Source organism: Gigantopelta aegis, chromosome 14, assembly GCF_016097555.1.
Source record: "Gigantopelta aegis isolate Gae_Host chromosome 14, Gae_host_genome, whole genome shotgun sequence".
Lineage (NCBI taxonomy): Eukaryota > Metazoa > Mollusca > Gastropoda > Neomphalida > Peltospiridae > Gigantopelta > Gigantopelta aegis.
In genome coordinates this window covers 1,732,453-1,753,059 of record NC_054712.1, presented here as the reverse complement: position 1 = coordinate 1,753,059, position 20,607 = coordinate 1,732,453, and the positions used below count along the sequence as shown (strand labels likewise).

The window sequence follows — 20,607 nt, the reverse complement described above, 5'->3', positions numbered from 1 at the left end:
ATGTTGCGATAGACAAATGTAGTATAAATTAAAGTGTAGGTTCTTTCGCAAACAAAGTTTACACTGCAAATAATAAAAGTAAACCGTATTAAAATCTAATCGTATCTGAAATGTGAAAATAAAGATTAATAACGCACTATTTATATCATCTTTATTTTAAATCGTATTGTTGTCATGATAATGATTTTAATTTTATAAAAACCGCGCGTTCATGTTCGGACTTGTAAAATTGTGGTTATAAATTGGCAGTGCATGTGATTTTCATCTGTATATTTCTAGCCATGAGACGGAGCACTCGAGGTAGTACGATTATTGTGGTGGGCGGGGATTGCATATTAATCAGCTGGAATGTTGAAATATGTCAGTACTTTGTTTTCTCAAACGTAGAGCGGCTGTTCACACTCCGTGAAAAGATGAAAGTTATAGATTTGCGTCCGAACAATTTTAAAAACACATGATGCTTTTTTTCATTTTTCATTATTTTTATTGATCTATTATTTCCATAGTAGATTCAAGTCCAAATGAGGTCGACACATCAAGAGCTCGGCAATTTTCGTCAATGTTTGGAATATACTGCTTCCTGCTTGAGGATTCAATGCATGCACTACTGAGTACTGGGCTACACTTCAGAATTTATGACGGAGATGGCAGTTTTGGCGCGAAGGACCTCGTAGACATTACCACTATTGACGATTTGGAACTTGAATTTGTGTGATGATCATTAAGTGCCTTTTTTGTGCAAATAATGAAAATGTTCTGCAGTGCCTTTCACGGCATGCGGGCGGTGGACGCAAATCTATAACTTTCATTCTCATGGCCTAATAACGTTCGCTAGACTGGTTTATACGATTCACGTTAAAAAAAAGTGCCAGTGGCCACTTTGAGAATCAAGCAAATAGTTCGCGAACCGTGGCGAAATGTCCGCTGACTGAACTTAAAGAAGGTGTCACTGCCACTGTGACCAAACCCCCACCCACCCCCATTCAGGCAAGACAATTTGGTCCATGTGGTCTTGTTCAGTCAGGCTACCCAGCCAAATATTTTGTGGATCGGCCCCTGACATGTGTCCAGACCCATTGGTGTTTGTTTCAGAATTTTAATTTTTTTTTTGCCATTTAATATCTGGTGATTAATTAATTACATATAAACAAAATAAACTTTTCTGAAGAGTACATGTATGTAGCCAACCTGTTGGAAGTCTTAAATGTTTTGCTTAGCCTACACTCCAACAAAATGTGGTTTAGCCAGTTTTAGATATATGTAGAGTATTTTCTTTTAAAAATCATAAAATGTGGTTAATTTAAGGAAGAATTTATTAGTCAAAGATTAAATGTTATAGCCACTTTGTATATATATATATATATATATATATATATATATATATATATATATATATATATATATATAAAAAGCAATTGGCCCAGCCAAAAGCTGAATATTAAAGGAATGCTTAAATAAGGCTTTTGGACTAATATGAACAACTATAATCTTATATTTAATTAATAAAACGGTTAAATGTGACGGCTGTTACATATAAAGGGCACAAGCAGCCATTTTGTACCATGCCAGTGAATACGCCCTATGATGAGCCGGTGGTTAGTTATATATATTACATGTCACATCAGGAATTAGTCTTAGAACTGAAGAAACAAAACATACCAGATTTTCCAGATGCATCCGATCGCAATGTTCTGTAATAATATCCATCCCAGTAAGCCAGCAATAAGTATATATTATTTTTCAATACAAAATAAACCACCATTGTCAGTCAAAATAACTGTATTATGTATTAAAATGATAAGTGTTTTCTTAGGGGCCGTCCATAATTTTCACGAGCGTACAAACCGTACACTTTTGACCCCTCCCTCCATCCCCCCCCCATAAAGTGTACATCCCCAAATAAAAAATGTTTATCGACATTTTTCATTTAAAAAAAAAAGTGTACGCTGGCCCCTTAACCCACCCCCCCCCCCTCCCCACCCCCCGTGTACGGTTTGTATGTTCGTGAAAATGTTGAAAATTATGGACGGCCCCTTAGTTAATTGGTATTTTCTTTCCGTGGCCTGTACCTATGACTCCTGATTGGCAGGTGTCTGGAAACACAAAAAATATGTGCCTGTTAAATTATGAAGATCACAGGGTATTGTGGGATATAACTGCACGGCCATGCCTAAAATCATAATGGACATTATCAGCTGTCCTGCTTTATTACTGTAAATAATTCTTTAAAACCGTTGATTAAATACGTTTTCCCATCTAAAATCACAAAACTGACCAATTACGTAGTCCCAAAGAAAAGAAAATTATCACTTGGGTATTGTGAGTGGTCGTTTTTCCAATGTACCCTACCAATAGGCCTGATAATAAGCATTTTTTCTTTGGATTTATTAACAGACAAAAATATTATATAACTCCATTTTGTTCTATTGATGCAAATTGAAATGCATTTAGTTTGTTAGAAATTGTACATCAATTAAAGGTATAACTATAGATGGTGAAGAATATTTAATATCCCAATATGCGGATGATACCAGTTTTATTCTTGATGGATCACCAGAGTCCCTTCATAGTACGCTAAGAGTTCTAGATAATTATGCTCATACTTCAGGCTTAAAAATAAATTATTCAAAATGAAGCGCTATCTGGATAGGCAGTAAAAAGTTTTCTAAAGATGTTTTTCACCATACTAGATGGAAACTAGACTGGGGGGGCAATTGAATTTAAACTACTTGGAATTAAATTCCCAGTCATGTTAGAACATATCGGTGAACTAAACTATGACCCTAAAATATTGGAAATGCAAAAGTTAATAAAAATATGGTCAGTGAGAAAATTAACTGTTTTAGGGCGAGTCACGGTTCTAAAAGCGTTAGTAATACAGAAGTTAACACACCTTTTAATGGTATTATCAAACCCAAACGAAAAAGTAATAAAACATCTGAATACATTATTTTTAAAATTTATTTGGGAGAATAAACCAGAAAAGATAAAACGAACATTAATAACACAAGACTACAAAAATGGTGGTATAAAAATGATAAATATAGATAACTTTCTTATAGCTTTAAAATGTGTATGAGTTCGAAGATGGTTTTAAGAAAACTCAAAATGGATAAGCCTATTTAAATCAGTTACAGGTATATCCACAAAGGATCTAATCTTATATGGGGATGATTTTATTGTTCGTAAAACATTGCACATGAAAAATATGTTTTGGAAAGATACTCTGGAAAATTGGGCAGAAATACAGCAAAAACAAAATCTGAATAATGTAGAAGACATACTTGGAACAAATATATGGCTTAACAGTAAAATATTAATAGATCATAAACCATTTTTGTATAAAACCTATATTGGTAAAAACATTATTTTTATAAACGATTTATTAGACGAAAATGGAATTTTTTAAATATATGACCAGTTTGTTGAAAAATACCATATAACTACAAATTTTATCAACTATGCATCATTAATAAATGCTGTCAAATCATTTATATATAAATTAGATCAGTTAAAAGACGATCATTTTAACACAGTGAAAAATCCTATATACCCTTTAAAACTGCAACTATTATTAAAAAGTAAAAAAGGGTGCAAAGATATGTACGACATTTTAAACTTTCAGTATGTAAAGTTTTACCATTTCGATGTGTGAAAGATTCTAGCCTTGGTTTCAGTATAGATTACTGCAAAAGATATTAGCTACTAATACTTTTCTATACAAGATTAACTACACTGATTCTGATATATGTAACTTCTGTAATAATTTTCCTGAAACAATACAACATTTATTTTTCAATTGCGATAAGGTACACACTTTATGGGAAGCAGTAACAGATTGGATATTTACTCGAACAGGAACTATAATTCATTTTAATAAAATTATTATAATGTTTGGTTTGATAAATAATAATAAAAGCGATTTTATAAACTGGTTAATAATTAATATAAAATATTATATATACAGTATGAAAATACAAAAGAAATGTTTAAGTATTAACGCTGTGCATGGCATAATGCAACATAAATTTGAAATTGAAAGATATATATTCTTTTAAAAACTTGTAAATACGATGTATTTAATAATGAATGGGCAACATGGCAAACATTATTTTATTGAGACTTAAAGATAATCTCGACATGGAAACAGCTTGTTTGAAAACAAAATTCAGACTACATCTTAGAACAAATATAATACTTTTAATTTCATTTCTTCCGTATATATTTCTGGTAGATGTGGGTACATCTGTGAATATATGTACATGTATAATATATAGAGGATTCGTCACGAGTATTTTTTAATATGGGAAATATCAACCGAGGCTTCGTTAACCTGTATTTGTCTCGGCAGAGCCTCGACAAATACAGATTAACAGGCCGAGGTTGATATTTCCCATATTAAAAAATACGAGTGACGAATTCTATTTATCATATCACTGTCAATTTTGTTTATTTTCCACTTAAATGATTAATAAACAAAACCCCAACGCTCGGACGTAACAATCTGTTATGACGTATGAATACATGTACATGTCAATCACTCAGCTGATAATCGGTTTGTCAATACACCTTGAAGGTTATCTATCCTTTCTGAAACTAGGTTAAAAGCGGAAACAAATATTGTAGCTATTTAAACAATTTAATACTAATTTAACAGTTTTATATATAAACAATGAAATTATAATAAAATAATTGACAATAGCCAAATTTTTCAAAATAACTTTTCGCGGCATTTTGCCGAGTACTACGTCATTGTCAGACATAGGCCTATCTACGTCACTGACCTATTTAAGGGCTTCATCAAGTTCAGTCTGAGTCTGTCGAAAATAAGTCTTCGTAGTTTTAGGGGGACAACAGGACTTTTAGGCTGAGCCACATTTATTACGATGTTGCTTTAGAAAGAGGTAAGACTGTTCGGTTCGTAATGTCCCCCGGTTTCTTTTCATACACTGATATAAAACTTGCACAGAATTACATCGAGTTCTTTGGGGGGGGGGGGGGGGGGGGGGGGGGCATTTCATGTATTGGTCTGGACTCATTGATTGCGCATGTCGTATAGAGTTTTTTTTGGCAGTATTCTTATTTTCATTTTCTGTAATGACATTACCAATCATCGTATCATCTACTTCTACAAATCTACAAGTTTTGTTTTTAGGCCTGCCGGATTGTGGCGTCTGCTTCGATGTCCGTGGATCTACCCTATCCCCTGTTTGCACTAACTAAACGTTCTGGTGACAATTCAGCTTGAATCATAACTATATAATTACCGGAAGGTAGAGTTGCTTTGATTGTAGCACTTCCTTTTTTATCGATAGTAAAGCTATCTCTGACTTCAAAAGACGCCATGTTTGTTTGTCAACAATTTTGACAGGTGAAAATAGTTCTACGTTTTCGGTATATAATTTGCATAATAATGTAATTTGCATACTTATGTTCTAAATATTTGCATACTTATGTCTCAAAATATGTGATTTATGTAATGGACGTGCCCAATGCTATTCCTTAGTAGTGATATGATAAATATGTGTATGCATTTATGTATGTGGGTATATCTGTGAATATACTGGCATATATGCGCAATTATGCACGAAGTAACTCTGTTCCTTCTTTCGTTTCTTATTTCTTTTCTTTTTATTCTTTTCTTTTTTCTCTATCTTTCTTTTCAATTTAGGTCAGTGCCCTAGAGGAGTTTAAAGAATATTTCTTCATACTAGATATGTCTATGTATACTACTCAAAAGAATTTAAGGGTCAGACGATATTTTCGACATTATTTTCTGAATGTCAATTATATTAGCTAGACCATAATGTCACACGCATGGTATTGTTCCATTTTGACGAAAGTGGGTCTAAGCAACCCATAAATGAATTAAAATCCACTGTCATTGACACTGTCGACTAGTTCTAATGGCGAAAACATGCTTAAATTTGCACGTAAATTAGGGCGAAAGCGAAAGGTCTGCTAAGTGCCCATAACTTGCTTTTTCACAAAGCGCTTCATTTTCACGCTTTGCACGTGTATTCCATGTTCCCAATGCTGAATTTCCATATAATTGGAGCTTGCGTTCGTGTACGGTGCACACTCCAAATTCGACAATGGTACGACTTCAACTGACTATCGAAGATCAAGGAAGGGCTATTGCTTGGCTTCAGGATGGCAATACGCAAAGAAATGTTTCTCTGAGACTTGGTGTCAGTCAGAGTGTCGTTGGCCGACTGTGGCAACGGTACCAAGCAACGAATTCTGTTCGAAATCGTCCACGTTCGGGAAGACCGCGAAGCACTACAAATAGAAAGGACCGCTACATCACCAATATGGCTATACGTCAACGCGCAACCACTGCACGTCAATTACGTAACAATCTGCGGACTGCGACTGGAACTTGAGTGTGATCAAACCATACGCAATCGTCTGAGAGCCAATAATCTACGCTGCCGTCACCAGGCTGTTCGACCACCACTCCTACCACGTCACGGAACGGCCAGACGTCACTGGTGCACGCTTCATCTGCGGTGGCAACGTGTTCAGTGGGGTCGAGTGATGTTCACTGAGTCCAGGTTTAGTCTCCAGTTCAACGATGGTCGGGTTCATGTCTACAGACGTCCTGGGGAGCGCTTCGCTGACGTTAATGTTAGACAACGTCACCAGTTCGGTGGTGGCAGCGTCATGGTGTGGGGCGGCATCTCTATCCACCACAGGACCCCCCTCTATGTGGTGGATGGCAATCTGAATGGAATCCGCTATCTGAATGAGATTATCCGGCCGTTGGTTCTCCCAGGCCTTCAGCAGATTGGCGGCGGGGCAGTTCTGCAGGATGACAATGCCAGACCCCACCGCGCCAGGGTGGTAACGGGACTTTCTCAGACAACAAGGTATCGCCAGGATGGATTGGCCAGCATATTCGCCTGACTTGCCCCCAATAGAGACGCCTGGGACGAATTAGGCAGGAGAGTTCGGGATAACCATGCCCCTCCGGCCAACCTTCATGATCTGGGTCAACTTCTTATGGCAGAGTGGCAGGCCATTCCCCAAGAGTTCTTCAAGAGTTGCCCCAAGCTAGAATTCCGGACGCACAGAAAACAAAAGAAAATGGCTGCCCCCAGTTAGCAAGAATAATCAAATTTTTTTTATTAACTCTAAAATTACACGTTTTTCATTTCTTGAAGTGTCAATATGTGTTAGTGGTACTGGTATGCATCTTTCCAACATATAAGGCTCATGTTTGAGTTTACTCTCCCTTTAAAGTGTCAATATGTGTTAGTTGTCCGGGTATGCATCTTTCCAACACATAAGGCTCATATTTGAGTTTACTCTCCCTTTAAAGTGTTTGTATGTGTTGGTGGTCTAGAGGGGATGATTTTCCTTTTCAGATTTTGCCACATTCCGTTTCAGATTTTTGCAAATTCTGTTTTTTTTCCATTTTTGTGTTCAATTAGTGTCATGTTTTATTGTTATAAACTATATACATTTGTTATATTGTTCCAGCTCTGAGCTGGTTTGCTATTCCATTTTTTTTAATACCTTTAAAAATAATTTTTGAAACAAACTTTATAAAAAAAAAAAAGGTGAGAATTACTATTTTAGTACTCACTCGATTACACATGTATGTTTCTCTGTAACCTAACTAGCGTGCCGTGTGCACAAATTACATATTCAAACGAGGTCGGGTCAATCTGGATATAGGCCAGTGGTAGTGAACCGAAACTAAGCACTGTTCTGTCGATCGTTGAAAGTTTCGACATTATTTTATAACTTTAAATATATATATATATATATATATATTTGCCTAGAATTATATACTAGTGGAAAAAAGTAACTGTGTATGGTTATCATGTTGATAAAAACATAATTTCAAGACATAAAACGATAAAATTATCATATAGCATTATTTATTAGGCAATTAAGCAAAACGTCAATTCATTTAAAATGTCACAGCATCCGTCATTTCATCGGTATTGGGGATGAAAGACATGGGGGGTAAAAAACCAGTTCACAAAGTTAATAGCGCGTATGGCCACCGTTTGCGTCGATGCAGGCCTGGCACCGTCGCCTCATAGAGCCTACCAAATTGTTGAAGAATGCCTGGGGAATGCCGTTCCAGATCTGTACTAACGTCTGACCATGCGCTCTCAACGTCAGCGGCTGGTTAGGCAGTGCACGTACACGACGTTGCATCTCATCCCAGACGTGCTCGATTGGTGCAAGATTGGGTGAGACCGCAGGCCACTGCAACACATCGATGTTCTGCTGTGCTAGAAAATCCATTACCACCCGGGCGACGTGAGGTCTAGCATTGTCATGCTGAAGCGTGATGTGACGTTGCTGTCCTTGCACAAATGGGATGACGTGAGCCTGAATAATGTCGTCACGGTAGCAAACAGCGTTCAAATTGCCATCGATGACCACAAGAGGTGTTCGTCCAGTTGACGTGATGCCACCCCAAACCATGACACTGCCTCTGCCAAATGCACGTCGCTCCACAACACAGGCGTCACTAAAACGTTCTCCAACACGACGATACACTCTTGACCGTCACTGCTGTCCAAGTGAAACCTGGACTCGTCCGTAAACAGTATACCCACCCAGTCACGGCAATTAAAGTGCAAGTGTCTTCTACACCAAGCCAAACGTGCTACACGATGACGTCTTAGCAAAACTGAACGGACAGCCGGGCGTCGCGGACGGATACCATGTTCACGTAATCGATTCCGTACAGTTCTGGGATTAATGGCACGCAATCCAGGAATGGTCCGCGCTGTCAGACTTGCCGTTTGGAATCGATTCCTGAGGTGCACGAGTCTGATGTGGTTGTCCTGCTGTCGTGACGTCACGCGTGGACGGCCCGCACGTTGTTGGTCTCTGACATTACCAACATGTTGATAACGTCTCCACAAAGCCTGAATACTGTTTATGTGTACACCAAATTGCGTAGCGACAGCGCGATGGCGCATACCAGCCTGGATCATGCCAATTGCGCGAAGGCGGTCATTTTCGTTTAGCCTGGGCATTGCTCTGCTACAATTTTCAACAGAAATAACCTGCTTTTCTGTACCCCCGGTTGGCATGCAATGACCCGACAGTTGAAAAGTCGACAAAAACTTGAAAAGTAACATTTTGGGAGAAAAAAATGGGAAAAACATGTTCATGTCCCAGAAGCAAAACTGCACGTGCAAATACGGCATTGACCCAGCTATTGTGTGGCGGTGCGTTCACTGGTAACATGTACAAAACATCAGGCTAAAATATTGAGCAGTTTTATTTTCATCCGATTTTTTAGGTTACACAGTTACTTTTTTCCACTAGTATATATTCAGAGCCTGTAGCACAAATAACAGCCCAATTTCCAAGATATATATTTTGCAACCCCCTCGGGGAGAGGGGGGAAATGTACACAATGATGACAATGCCTCACTGCGGGACCCCCTGAACCGCAGGGTCTGTAGCACGTGCTACATGTGTTACAATAATAAACTGGTGAGGAGAAAAGTAAAATGCTATTTTTGTGTGCAGTTTAGAAAACAATCGGTTCAGAAATAAATAACATGTAGTAAATTCCGTAGCATGAAAAAAGGCGTTCCCCGTGGGACGGACTATAAATGTGAAATGTTTCCGTACAAATTAACGAATATGCCCGAAGTTTTACGAAATTATGTTTTCTGGCGAAAGCGTTGTTTAAATTGGCTATGCTTTTGAATCGTAATAAGTATTATTGAAAAATATCGAAATTGAACGTACTAGAAATCTGATTATATAATCAACATTCTAAAATTGTATTAGTAAATGTTTATTTTTATATTTCAAGTTAAATTTCACGATGTAAAGTGACACGGTTAAACAGTCACATGCTTTGTTGCAAGCTTACGACAGTTAAGCGTAACTTCCGAGAATTAACGCTTCTGAAAATATTTAGGCATACAGTACACTCCATGAAAGTTCGCATACCAAAACACTATGCGTATATTATCAATATTGAATCTTAAAACTACTAAAAATATTTATTATGGTGCTTGAACCAGAAATACAACTTTTAAAGGTTATTTTTAAAAAATTGCAAATTCTGTTTCAGTTACTAAATTCCACAATTTCGTCCGTTTTTCCCGTGATCGCGGAAAATCATCCCCTCTAGCACTGGTCTGGGTATGCATCTTTCCAACACATAAGGCTCATGTTTGAGTTTACTCTCCCTTTAAAGTGTCTGTATGTGTTGGTGGTCTGGGTATGCATCTTTCTGACACATAAGGCTCATGTTTGAGGTTACTCTCCCTTTAATAAATCAATATCGGCTAGTCATGTTATTAAACAAAACTTGGAAACTATTTGTCACATATTTATACAATTTCAATATAATTACAGGACTCTAAATAGGAAGCAAAACATGGCATGCTGTTATTCTTTTACGGTAGCAGGTCAAAAGAGATGTGTCCTGGTATGAACAAACCACAAGTATAGCCTGCTGAGAGGAAACGAGTACGGGTGAAGTGAGGATTGGGTGTAATGTGAGGAAAATTAGGACCTCTGAGAGCATTATGGAATTAAAATGTAACAGAAGTACGAGCTAAATACACGTAAAATAGCAGATAAGATAATTGTACAAACATCTCTCTCTCTCTTAAAAATATTACCTGCGATTTTTGGTGGTTTTAGCAAATGAATTTCAATTTCACCTGCTAGATCTAAAAAACGGACTGCTTTTCGAGCTCTATATTATGTGTTTGAAGTAGTGTGTTAATAAATTTGTGTAATGCAGGTAAACGCCTGCAGGCTTCGACTGAGGATGTGGACGGCAGCCCTCCCAGCAAGAAGCCGTATGTGTCGACATCGCGAGACCACGTGACCAGCCTGCCTCACCGCTGGGAGTGGGAGGGAGACGGAGGACAGTGGACGCAGTTCCCACACAAATGGAAACTCGCCATCACCAAGGCCTACAATGAAGACAAGAACGATGTAACTAACATATAGTATTCAGCGATAGAAATCATTAAAAAAAATTATTTCATAAAATTGTTTCGTCTGATTAAAATAAATTTTGCAGGTTTTTGAAATTCGCAGTTGGTGAATTAGGTGACTGCACGAGGTATGCGTAGCCATGTATGTACAATGGGCCCATCCATAAAGTACCCATGCTCAAAGTTGCGAGGTGGGTTGGGCATTCGATGTATACACAGGTCTGTACATGGGGGTGTTACAGTGATCAAACATACGTGGGTTGATGGGGTTAAAATATCTCAGATTTTGTGTGTACATACTTGGCCTCCCAATACATACATGTAGGGTTTGACATCTTTGGACAGGAGTTAAATCATTTTGTAGAACACTCGCCCAAGATGTGAGTAATATACATTGTAGGACGGTCTTTGTCAACTACATGTACAGTGTTTCTGCCAGAAAGAAATGTTTGGGTATGGCGCTATGGAATTTAATGCAACCACAATCAACAATGGGTATGGGGGCCTCCACCAGAAGAAAAAGGGTTACATTTAGGGCTAGAATTGCAAACATTAAACAATAATGAGTATTGCTGCATTGGGAAAAAATGTAGCAGGTTTCTGCTGATGACTATTATTTCCTCTGATGCTATTAATGGAAAAATGTAGCAGGTTTCCGCTGATGACTATTATTTCCTCTGATGCTATTAATGGAAAAATGTAGCTGGTTTCCGCTGATGACTGTTATTTCCTCTGATGCTATTAATGGAAAAATGTAGCTGGTTTCCGCTGATGACTGTTATTTCCTCTGATGCTATTAATGGAAAAATGTAGCTGGTTTCCTCTAAGACCATATGTCACAATTACCAAATGTTTGACATCCAATAGCTAATGATTAATTAATCAATGTGCTCTAGTGGTGTCGTTAAACAAAACAAACTTCTTTGTTTCAGTTTGAGTTTTCAGTGGGCAGAGGGGTTAGACTGGCCGTTGTCTTCAGCAAGATGCTGCAGAAGAACAAGAAGACTGGTTTTTCTAGACGTGTCCGCTTCTGTGTCCAGTCAAACAAGGCAACAGGTGAGCATGTTTGTACAGGGTTCGTACGGGTCATAGAAAGTCAGGGAATTTGGCAATATTATTTCCTGGGTATGAATTTTGAGTTGGGGCCTGGAAAGTCAGGGAATTTTATGTTGAGTCATTCATTGACAGTCATCGGGGCTCACCCTGGATAAAAAATACCTGTAGCCAAAATATTAGCCAAATGGAATTTTTATTAGCCATATTGAAAATGCTTTAGCCAAAATTGTTTTACGCAGTACTGTATAAAGTATTTATCTATGAATATGAAAATGCATCTTTTTTAGCTAATTGTGTACAAACTGGAATAAATATGAATAACAAAACCATATTACCTGATTAAAATCAAAGATAACAATGGGGTAGGGGCAGTTAATATATTACTTTGATTTTTCAGTGGGGGATGGTGGGGGGTGACGCATTATCTTCAGAGTTGGAAGCCAGTACCCCGTACACCCACCCCCACTTCTAAGGCCTATGACATTAAATTAACAAACATACAGAAATACGGTGGGGGGTCGGGGGGGATGTTTATGGAGGGTGTTTTTTCTTTCTTCCTTTTTTTCCAAATAAATATTTGAGAGCTTTTTTTGTAATATAGAGAGCTCTCATTATTTCTTTAAATCGCAATCTTTGTTAGTTTGAATTGCTTTTTGTTTTTTAAAAACTTTTTTCACGTATCTATCAATTCCCCACCTCCAACAATTTCATAATTTGTACCATGTTGTTGCTGTTGATTTCAGTGTCATGTTATATGTTTGTTGTGATTTCTGCTTGTGAAATACCTAGGCTAAGAATGCTGACTTCACAGTATATTCCAATTATAAAAGTCATGGGATTTTGAGTTGTGTCATGGAATTTTTTTTCGTTTGTAGTGGGTGTTTTTTCACATATAATATTACAAGAAAAAATGTACAGTTTACAGCGTAATGTGATATTATAAGACTCCATCATAATGCTGTCATTTGGGACAGACAAAGTACACACAAGGTGGTGGTTGTACAGTTTACAGCGTAATGTGATATTATAAGACTCCATCATAATGCTGTCATTTGGGACAGACAAAGTACACACAAGGTGGTAAATGTACAGTTTACAGCGTAATGTGATATCATAATGCTGTCATTTGGGACAGACAAAGTACACACAAGGTGGTGGAAATTTCTACCTGGGCCCGTGCATATAAAACTTAATCCAGACTCAATCTCTAATGACATTACACACATACAGCAGGCCTCGAAATTCGGTGTTAAAAGGGCAGGCTATAATAGCCTTTAAAAATCTAGGAAATGAAGGGCACTAAGGCTAACCTAAAAGGCACAAAGGCTACGTTCATACATTTTCAAAGGGCACCAAGGCAATCTTTTTTAGGAAGTCAATTTAACCAGAAAAAAACGTTTATCTGTAATTCTGTTAAATTGGTCATTCATCAATAAATCAAAGTATTGTAGTGTTGTCATTAAACAAAACAGTATTTTAATTATTTTGTGGTGTCCTTAAAGACAACTTTGGTGGAGAGAGATTATGACGTATCTGGTCTCCTTGAACAAACACTGCTGCTGTTCCATCTCATTACAGCAGGTAATGGATCAAAGTCCACTGGTTTCGGACCATCTGAGCAGATGGAGTATGACTGAAAGAAAATTATATTTGAATGGCTGGACAGTTATGTTAAAGTTTTAACATTAAAGAAATAAAATAAAATAATCTATAATAAAAGTAGATATGTTAATTTTATCTGTTAGTTTGTGAAGGTATCTCCAGACAATCACTGTAGAATACAGGTACTAAGTTTCAGAATTAACCAGTCAAGATTTCTATTTCAATTGTACAATATCATTAATTTAAAACAAAAACAAAAAACAACAACAACAATGTTTTTACAAGTTTAGACAAGTTTAGACATCTTTATTATTTTGTGGAGACTACCAAGAGAATATGTGTATTACGTTTCAGAACAATACAATCAAAGCTTTAGGAAAAGGGATGAAATGTTCAGTGTTAAATTATTTGAAATACAATTAATTAAATAAATAAATGTTCAAACAAAATCATTTAGGTTTTTAAAAATTTAATCTTTATATTATTTTTGTTGTAAATTCTATATTTAACAAGAATAAAAAATCCACCCTAATTTCATCTTTTTCTCCAACAAACATAATTGTAATAACAAGATTAACCAAATGACCCATATAATTATAGAATAAAAAATGTGGAGGGAAATCTCATTCTGTCATGTGACCGTATCCACAAAAACGTAAACATTGTCGGAGGAAACCATGGCCTATTTTCTTAAGTATGTTTTCAGCATTTATGGATTATTTTTAATGTGTGTGTGCTAAATAGAGGTTGAGGGGGCAGCAGCAATGGTTTTTATACACCCCCCACCCCACTTTTTCACACCTTACGCCGTGCCCTGGACCCAATCACTGGCGTTGTTAGAGACCGGACCCAGACTAGACATGCCTGGACGTTGAATGGATATGAGCATAACTAATTTGTTTGAAATTGGAATCATTAACATGTGCTCTTATTAGGTACTACGGTAATTGGTGACGCACGACATCGCATGATAGTACGGTAACGTGTGTGGAGATTAAACGGCTTTTATTACAAACTGCTAAATACTGTAGGCCTATAGAGGAAAATATATCGTATTATCGTAACTCCAGTCATCTCATACATTGTAGGTTTATTTTCCAAAAACAACGTGCGATCTCAAAACAATCTAGGTTTAACAAAATAGCTTTTATAATGAAGTTGTTAATAACAAAATGTTGATTTAAAATTGCTGTCTGATGACCTCACATTATATTACCAGTGATGTCATATTAAGCACAAGCACATGATATTCCATGTGAGATAGAAATTACGATGTCTGTGGAGAATTAACACTTATAGTCCGTCCCATCCTACAAAAGTGGTTTGTTGTTAATAATTTCAGTTTGGTATGATGTAAGAAGAAAAGTGAAAGTGTTTGGGAAATAACAAGCAAATATTATTTGTGTATGCAAGTTACAAAACAATGAGCTCAGAAATAAATAACTTGTAGTAAATTCCATAGTATCAAGAAAGGCATTCCTTGTGGGACGGATAACAGAAATGAAACTAAATGGCTCCTGTTTATGAACACAATTGAAAATTAAGAGAATTGCATTTTCCCCTATGAAGGCAACAGATACAACCAATATGTTACAAAGAAATTGTGTTCCCAGAATAATGAAATGCTAAAATTGTTATAGCTTAGGTTTAGTTTTTTCCATTCTTGTCTGTAGATTTTTATGCCTGGCAGTGGAAAGATGAATCAGGTAAATGGTCGCCGTACTCTCCTAAAATAACCGAAGACCTGGAACTAGCTCACAGCAAAGATCCATCGACCGACTTGGAGTTTGACGTCGGTGGGACGACCTACAGAATAGACTTCAGTGCAATGACACAGGTTAACACAAAGACAGATTTCAGTAGAGCAATTTCACGAGAAAAATCAGGTAATAAAAAAATTTGAAAATGAAATAACTTTAAAAGTTCCTGTACATAGTCTATCCCATTATTTTGGTTAATAAGGCTTAAATCTTTTTTTTTTTTTTAATGTGATAAATATTTTTGTGTTTGGTGAGGTTAAAAAAAAGAAGAAAAATGTTATTGTTTGAAAAAAAATTTGGTAATTTTATTTGGCAAAAACAAGAAAGATCCCATCCTCAAAACAAAAAGAAGGAAAAAAGATACAAAAAACCTCAAGCAACTCTATAAGAATTTGCATGTTTGGCATCTTTTTATTTTATAGATTTGGCATGTGTACAATCACCAAACATAGCAGTGCATTTTCAAGAACAACTTGTCAGTCTGTACTAAAATATTTCATTTTTCTGAAACAATAATTTTACCAGTAAAATATTTTTATTGAATTCAGATGCTGTGCTGACTGACGTAAAAGACGAGGAAGATGATGACATGGATATTTCCACAGCCAGCAAAGCAGCCGGGGACGCTTCCTCCAAATCGAAGAAATCTTCCGCAAAGTCTAGCACTGCCGCTGCTAAGTCAAAGGGCAAAACGTCGGCTCAGAGTGGGCGGAGTAAGTCGACGAAAGTGAAGAAGGAGGAAGGCGAGGAAGAAGAAGAAGTGAAAGGTTTACATAATTTGATACTCTTGTTGTCATTTTACCATAGTTCGACACCCAATAGCCGATGTATTTTGCGTGCTGGCGTGTCGTTAAACATTCGTTCGTTCATTCATTCATTCATTCATTCATTCATTCATTCATTCATTCATTCATTCATTCATTCATTCATTCATTCATTCTCTTGTCAGTAGAAAATTTCACCAAATCATGTATAAAAATTCAAAAACTAAAGAACACCAGTTATTTTTTTTAACAAAATATCAATTATTTCATGAAATTATTTCGCCAAATAAAAATAAAATTCGCCAGTTGTTTTTCAAATTTGCAATTGGTGAATTTGGCGAGTGACAGATCTGGCCCTGCATGATCCTCTTACCAGTTTACTCGTACTATACTGGTATTTAGCTTTTGCTGATTTGTAATTAATTTTACCTTTTTCTCTTCTTTTTTTTTCCATATAATTTAAAAAAATAAATTATTTTTACTTTACTGATAACATACTTCTTGTATCAGTATGTATATCTGTTACTGATTTGCACCTTTTTTAAAACAATGTATGCTTCTGTTAGTGACTTTGGTTACTATTGTACTAAAATCCTCTGAAGACACACCACCCTATTTTCAGTTGTTGTTGTTATCACATGTGTGAGGCAGCTATAAAGCACACAGTAACCCAAACCGCTGTATGTACTCTTTGGTTTATGGAGCGGGACCTAGCTCAGTGCTTGCCTGATGCACGATCGATCTAGGATCGATTCCCATCAGTGGGCCCATTGGGCTATTTCTTGTTCCAGCCAGTGCTCCACAACTGGTGGAACAAAGGCTGTAGTACGTACAGTACTACTATCCTGTGTGTGGGATGGTGCATATAAAAGATCCCTTGCTGCTAATCAAAAAGAGTAGCCCATGGAGTGGCGACAGCAGGTTTCCTCTCTCAATATCTGTGTGGTCCTTAACCATATGTCTGACGCTATATAACTGTAAATAAAATGTGTTGAGTGCGTCATTAAAATAAACCATATCCTTCCTTCCTTAGAACTTTGACTTACTTATTGCCTACCAGAATAAATATCGAGTTTTAAAACAATCTGTTAAATGTATTATCGTTTCTTGTCATATTCACAACTACAAATCAAGTGGTATGTTTGTAATGGAGTTCAGTATATCTGTGCTTCTATTACCGATTTGTAATTATGTTAATTAACTGATGCACATTTCTTTGCCATTTATATTTCAGTTATTAAGTTTCACCTTTTTGTTTTAATCATTTCATGTTTCTGATATCTATTAGCCGTTCTTTTACTTCTTTTTTGTTTCAGTTCGCACTGTAATTGTGAAGGGCCGTGCCCCAGTTGACCCTGAATGTGTCACAATGGCGGGGAAAGCTCATGTCTTCTTTGAAGGAAATGACGTTTGGGACTGCATGCTTAATCAGGTATGAACTCTATAAACAAAATCAATAATTGCTACTATTTTTGTTTCTTTGTTTTTGTTCACAGATTCTACACTTGGTTTCAGCAGCATTAGTAGTCCTTCATCAGGGAACGTAATTCTCTAACAGCATAAGTGATGTATATCTTCATTTAAAAATAACTATTTTAATGTAAGAAATATCAATACATTGCATCCACAATTTTTAAGAGAATTTGACAAATTGCTAGCAGTATTATTGGTCCACATATGTTTTGTAGCAGGATTTTTTTTCTTGCTTTGACAAAGTCAAGAGATGAGAAACGGATCTTGATGTTTAAGGGGAGCAATCAGTCTGGTCCCCTGAGACTAGTTCAAGGAAAGCAGTTGTTTTTGCTACAGTTACTATGTGGATTAAACAAAAATACTACAAAGAGATTCAGCGTCAAAGGTCAAGTTTCTTCATGGCAGCGTTGGGGTTGGATGTAAGCCCAGTGGTAAAGCTCTTGTTTAATGCAAGGTTGGTCTAGGATTGATCCACGTTGGTGGCTCCATTGTGTCATTTCTCGTTTAGTTAGTGCACCACAACTAGTAATATAAAGTGCCATGGTATGTGCTATCCTGTCTTTGGGATGGTGCATAAAAGATCCTTTGCTACTAAAAAATGTAGCGGGTTTCCACTCTTAAGACTGTATGTCAAAATGACCAATTGTTTGACATCCAATAGCCGATGATTAATAAATCAGCGTGCTCTAGTAGTGTCATGAAACAAAACAAACTTGTAACTTTTTATGGCACTGTCTGGAGAAATCTGTATTACATGTTCATTTCCAGAGGCAACAGCATAAACTTGTATGTTTATCTCCAGCATTAAGGTTTCATGCTTAGATCTGTTTCTCACAAACTTAAGAAGGTATTTTCCATTAAAAAACTAAATCTACCATGTAGTGAAGTAATCTGTTACCTGTATTATATTTTTGTTTCCGGTGAGTGTCGTGTGCTAAACGGCGGGAAATATGAATTGGGGACTGCACTGTATATAGTGTACAGTATGTTAACTGGTGTGATGTCGGGTGAGATATCTCGCCTGTAGTAGTCACAAGGTTAACTATAACACTTTTTTTTCAGACGGACGTGGGTAACAACAACAACAAGTTCTACCTGATCCAGCTGTTGAAGGATGACTCAAAGACTTCGTACTACATCTGGCAGCGCTGGGGCAGGGTGGGCTACTCCGGTCAGAACAATCTCATACCCTGCAGCACCGACCTCGACAAAGCAAAAAAGATGTTCTGTAAAAAGTAAGTCTTTGTTTATGGCAGTCCTGCATTTCAGACTCCTATAAAATATGTGATCATGGCAGTCAACAGTGCTGCCTCGGTAGTGCAATCGTTAAGCCATCAGACTACAGGCTTGTAGGTACAGGGTTCGCAGCCCGGTACCGGCTCCAACCCAGAGCGAGTTCTTAATGGTTCAGTGGGTAGATGTAAGGCCACTACACCCTCTTCACTCTCACTAACTACTAACCAACTAACGACTGACCCACTGTCCAGGACAGACATCCAAGATAGCTGAGGTATGTGTGCCCAGGAAAGTGTGCTTGAACTGTAATTGGATGTAAGCATGAAAATAAGTTGGAATGAAATGTCGCAAAAAGCTGTTGGATAATTAATCTATGCCAGCATTTTTATATGGGTATTAACATTATTATCAGGGATGTCACTGGGTTGGGATGTAGCCTAGTGATAAAGTGCTCGCTTGATGTACGGTTAATCTGAGATCAACCAAGGTCGGTGGGCACATTGCGTTATTTCTTGTTCTAGCCGGTGCACCACGACTGGTAAATAAAAGGCTGTCTTATATGCTATCCTGTCTGGGATGGTGCATACAAAAGATCCCTGGTTTCATCTTAGACTACTGTCAAAGTTACGAATTGTTTGACGTCCAATAGCCGATGATTAATAAATCAATGTGCTCTAGTCGTGTCGTTAAACAAAAAACCCAAAGAAATTGCAATCACAAGACGATATAAATTCCAACATGTTCGGTCTAGGATTGATCCCTGTTGGTGGGCCCATTTCTTGTTCCAGCCAGTGCACCACGACTGGTATATCAACGGCTGTGGTATGTGCTATCCTGTCTGTGGGATGGTGCATATAAAAGATCCCTTGCTGCTAATCGAAAAGAGTAGCCCATGAAGTGGCAACAGTGGGTTTCCTCTCTCAATATCTGTGTGGTCCTTAACCATATGTCTGACGCCATATAACCTGTAAATAAAATGTGTTGAGTGCATCGTTAAATAAAACAATTCCTTCCTTCCAACACATTTGTAGACATTGACCTCAGATTTTTAATTGTGAATAATTCTCTTATCTGTTATTTGTGTTTCATGATTATTTTCTGTACGTGCCACAAAGATTGTCATTATTTCATTTGAATATCATGATCATTTGAAGATAATGTTGGGTTTTTTGTACAGGTTTTCTGATAAGACGAAGAATGACTGGGCGGATCGGAAAGGCTTTGCGAAGGTTCCTGGTAAATACGATCTGCTAGCCATGGACTACAGCAGTGGAAACCAGGTGAATGTTCTGTACAGTCAGGGTTGTATCACCTGTTTCTAGACTCCGATAATAAGCACCATTCCCAAAAGACTCTGTCGTTTTTTATTCCTAATTTTGGTGTAAAAATCAATTCCCAATCTGAATGTAAGTAATTCTCATATTTTGTTATTATTTAAAGACACATTTTGAAAACGATACCCAACACTTGATAAACACCCATTGCCTCCCTTGGGCCTATACTGGTTTCATGATGCAATATAGATATTATTCATTTTAATTAATACAAGTAGCCTACATGTATAGTATTGCTATTTTAAGTTCCAACTTGGCTTCATGAGTTGTTTTTGAAATGAAACTGAAAATTTCCTTTTTTTAAAAATAAAATGATGCTAAATTTCACAAAGTTAAAGCCATGGGTATCAAGTCAAAGTTGAGATATAAAACCCTGACAGTTATTGGCTCTGCAGAACAATCAGTCCAGGTTGATACGGGTCATGAAGATAGTACT

The 20,607-nt window shown here is 37.0% G+C and overlaps 1 protein-coding gene across 1 annotated transcript in view; it reads left to right on the top strand.

The window, feature by feature from the left end:
* Positions 1–210: 210 nt before the first annotated feature.
* LOC121388785 (poly [ADP-ribose] polymerase 2-like) overlaps positions 211–20,607 on the top strand; it is a 36,707-nt gene continuing 16,310 nt past the window's right edge. The window contains exons 1-8 of the mRNA XM_041520282.1: positions 211–300; positions 10,748–10,944; positions 11,879–12,002; positions 15,278–15,490; positions 15,913–16,131; positions 17,445–17,560; positions 18,664–18,836; positions 20,015–20,117. Of these exons, the coding sequence (XP_041376216.1) occupies positions 282–300; positions 10,748–10,944; positions 11,879–12,002; positions 15,278–15,490; positions 15,913–16,131; positions 17,445–17,560; positions 18,664–18,836; positions 20,015–20,117 (1,164 nt within the window). The 5' untranslated portion in view covers positions 211–281. The remainder of the gene's footprint in view (positions 301–10,747; positions 10,945–11,878; positions 12,003–15,277; positions 15,491–15,912; positions 16,132–17,444; positions 17,561–18,663; positions 18,837–20,014; positions 20,118–20,607) is intronic.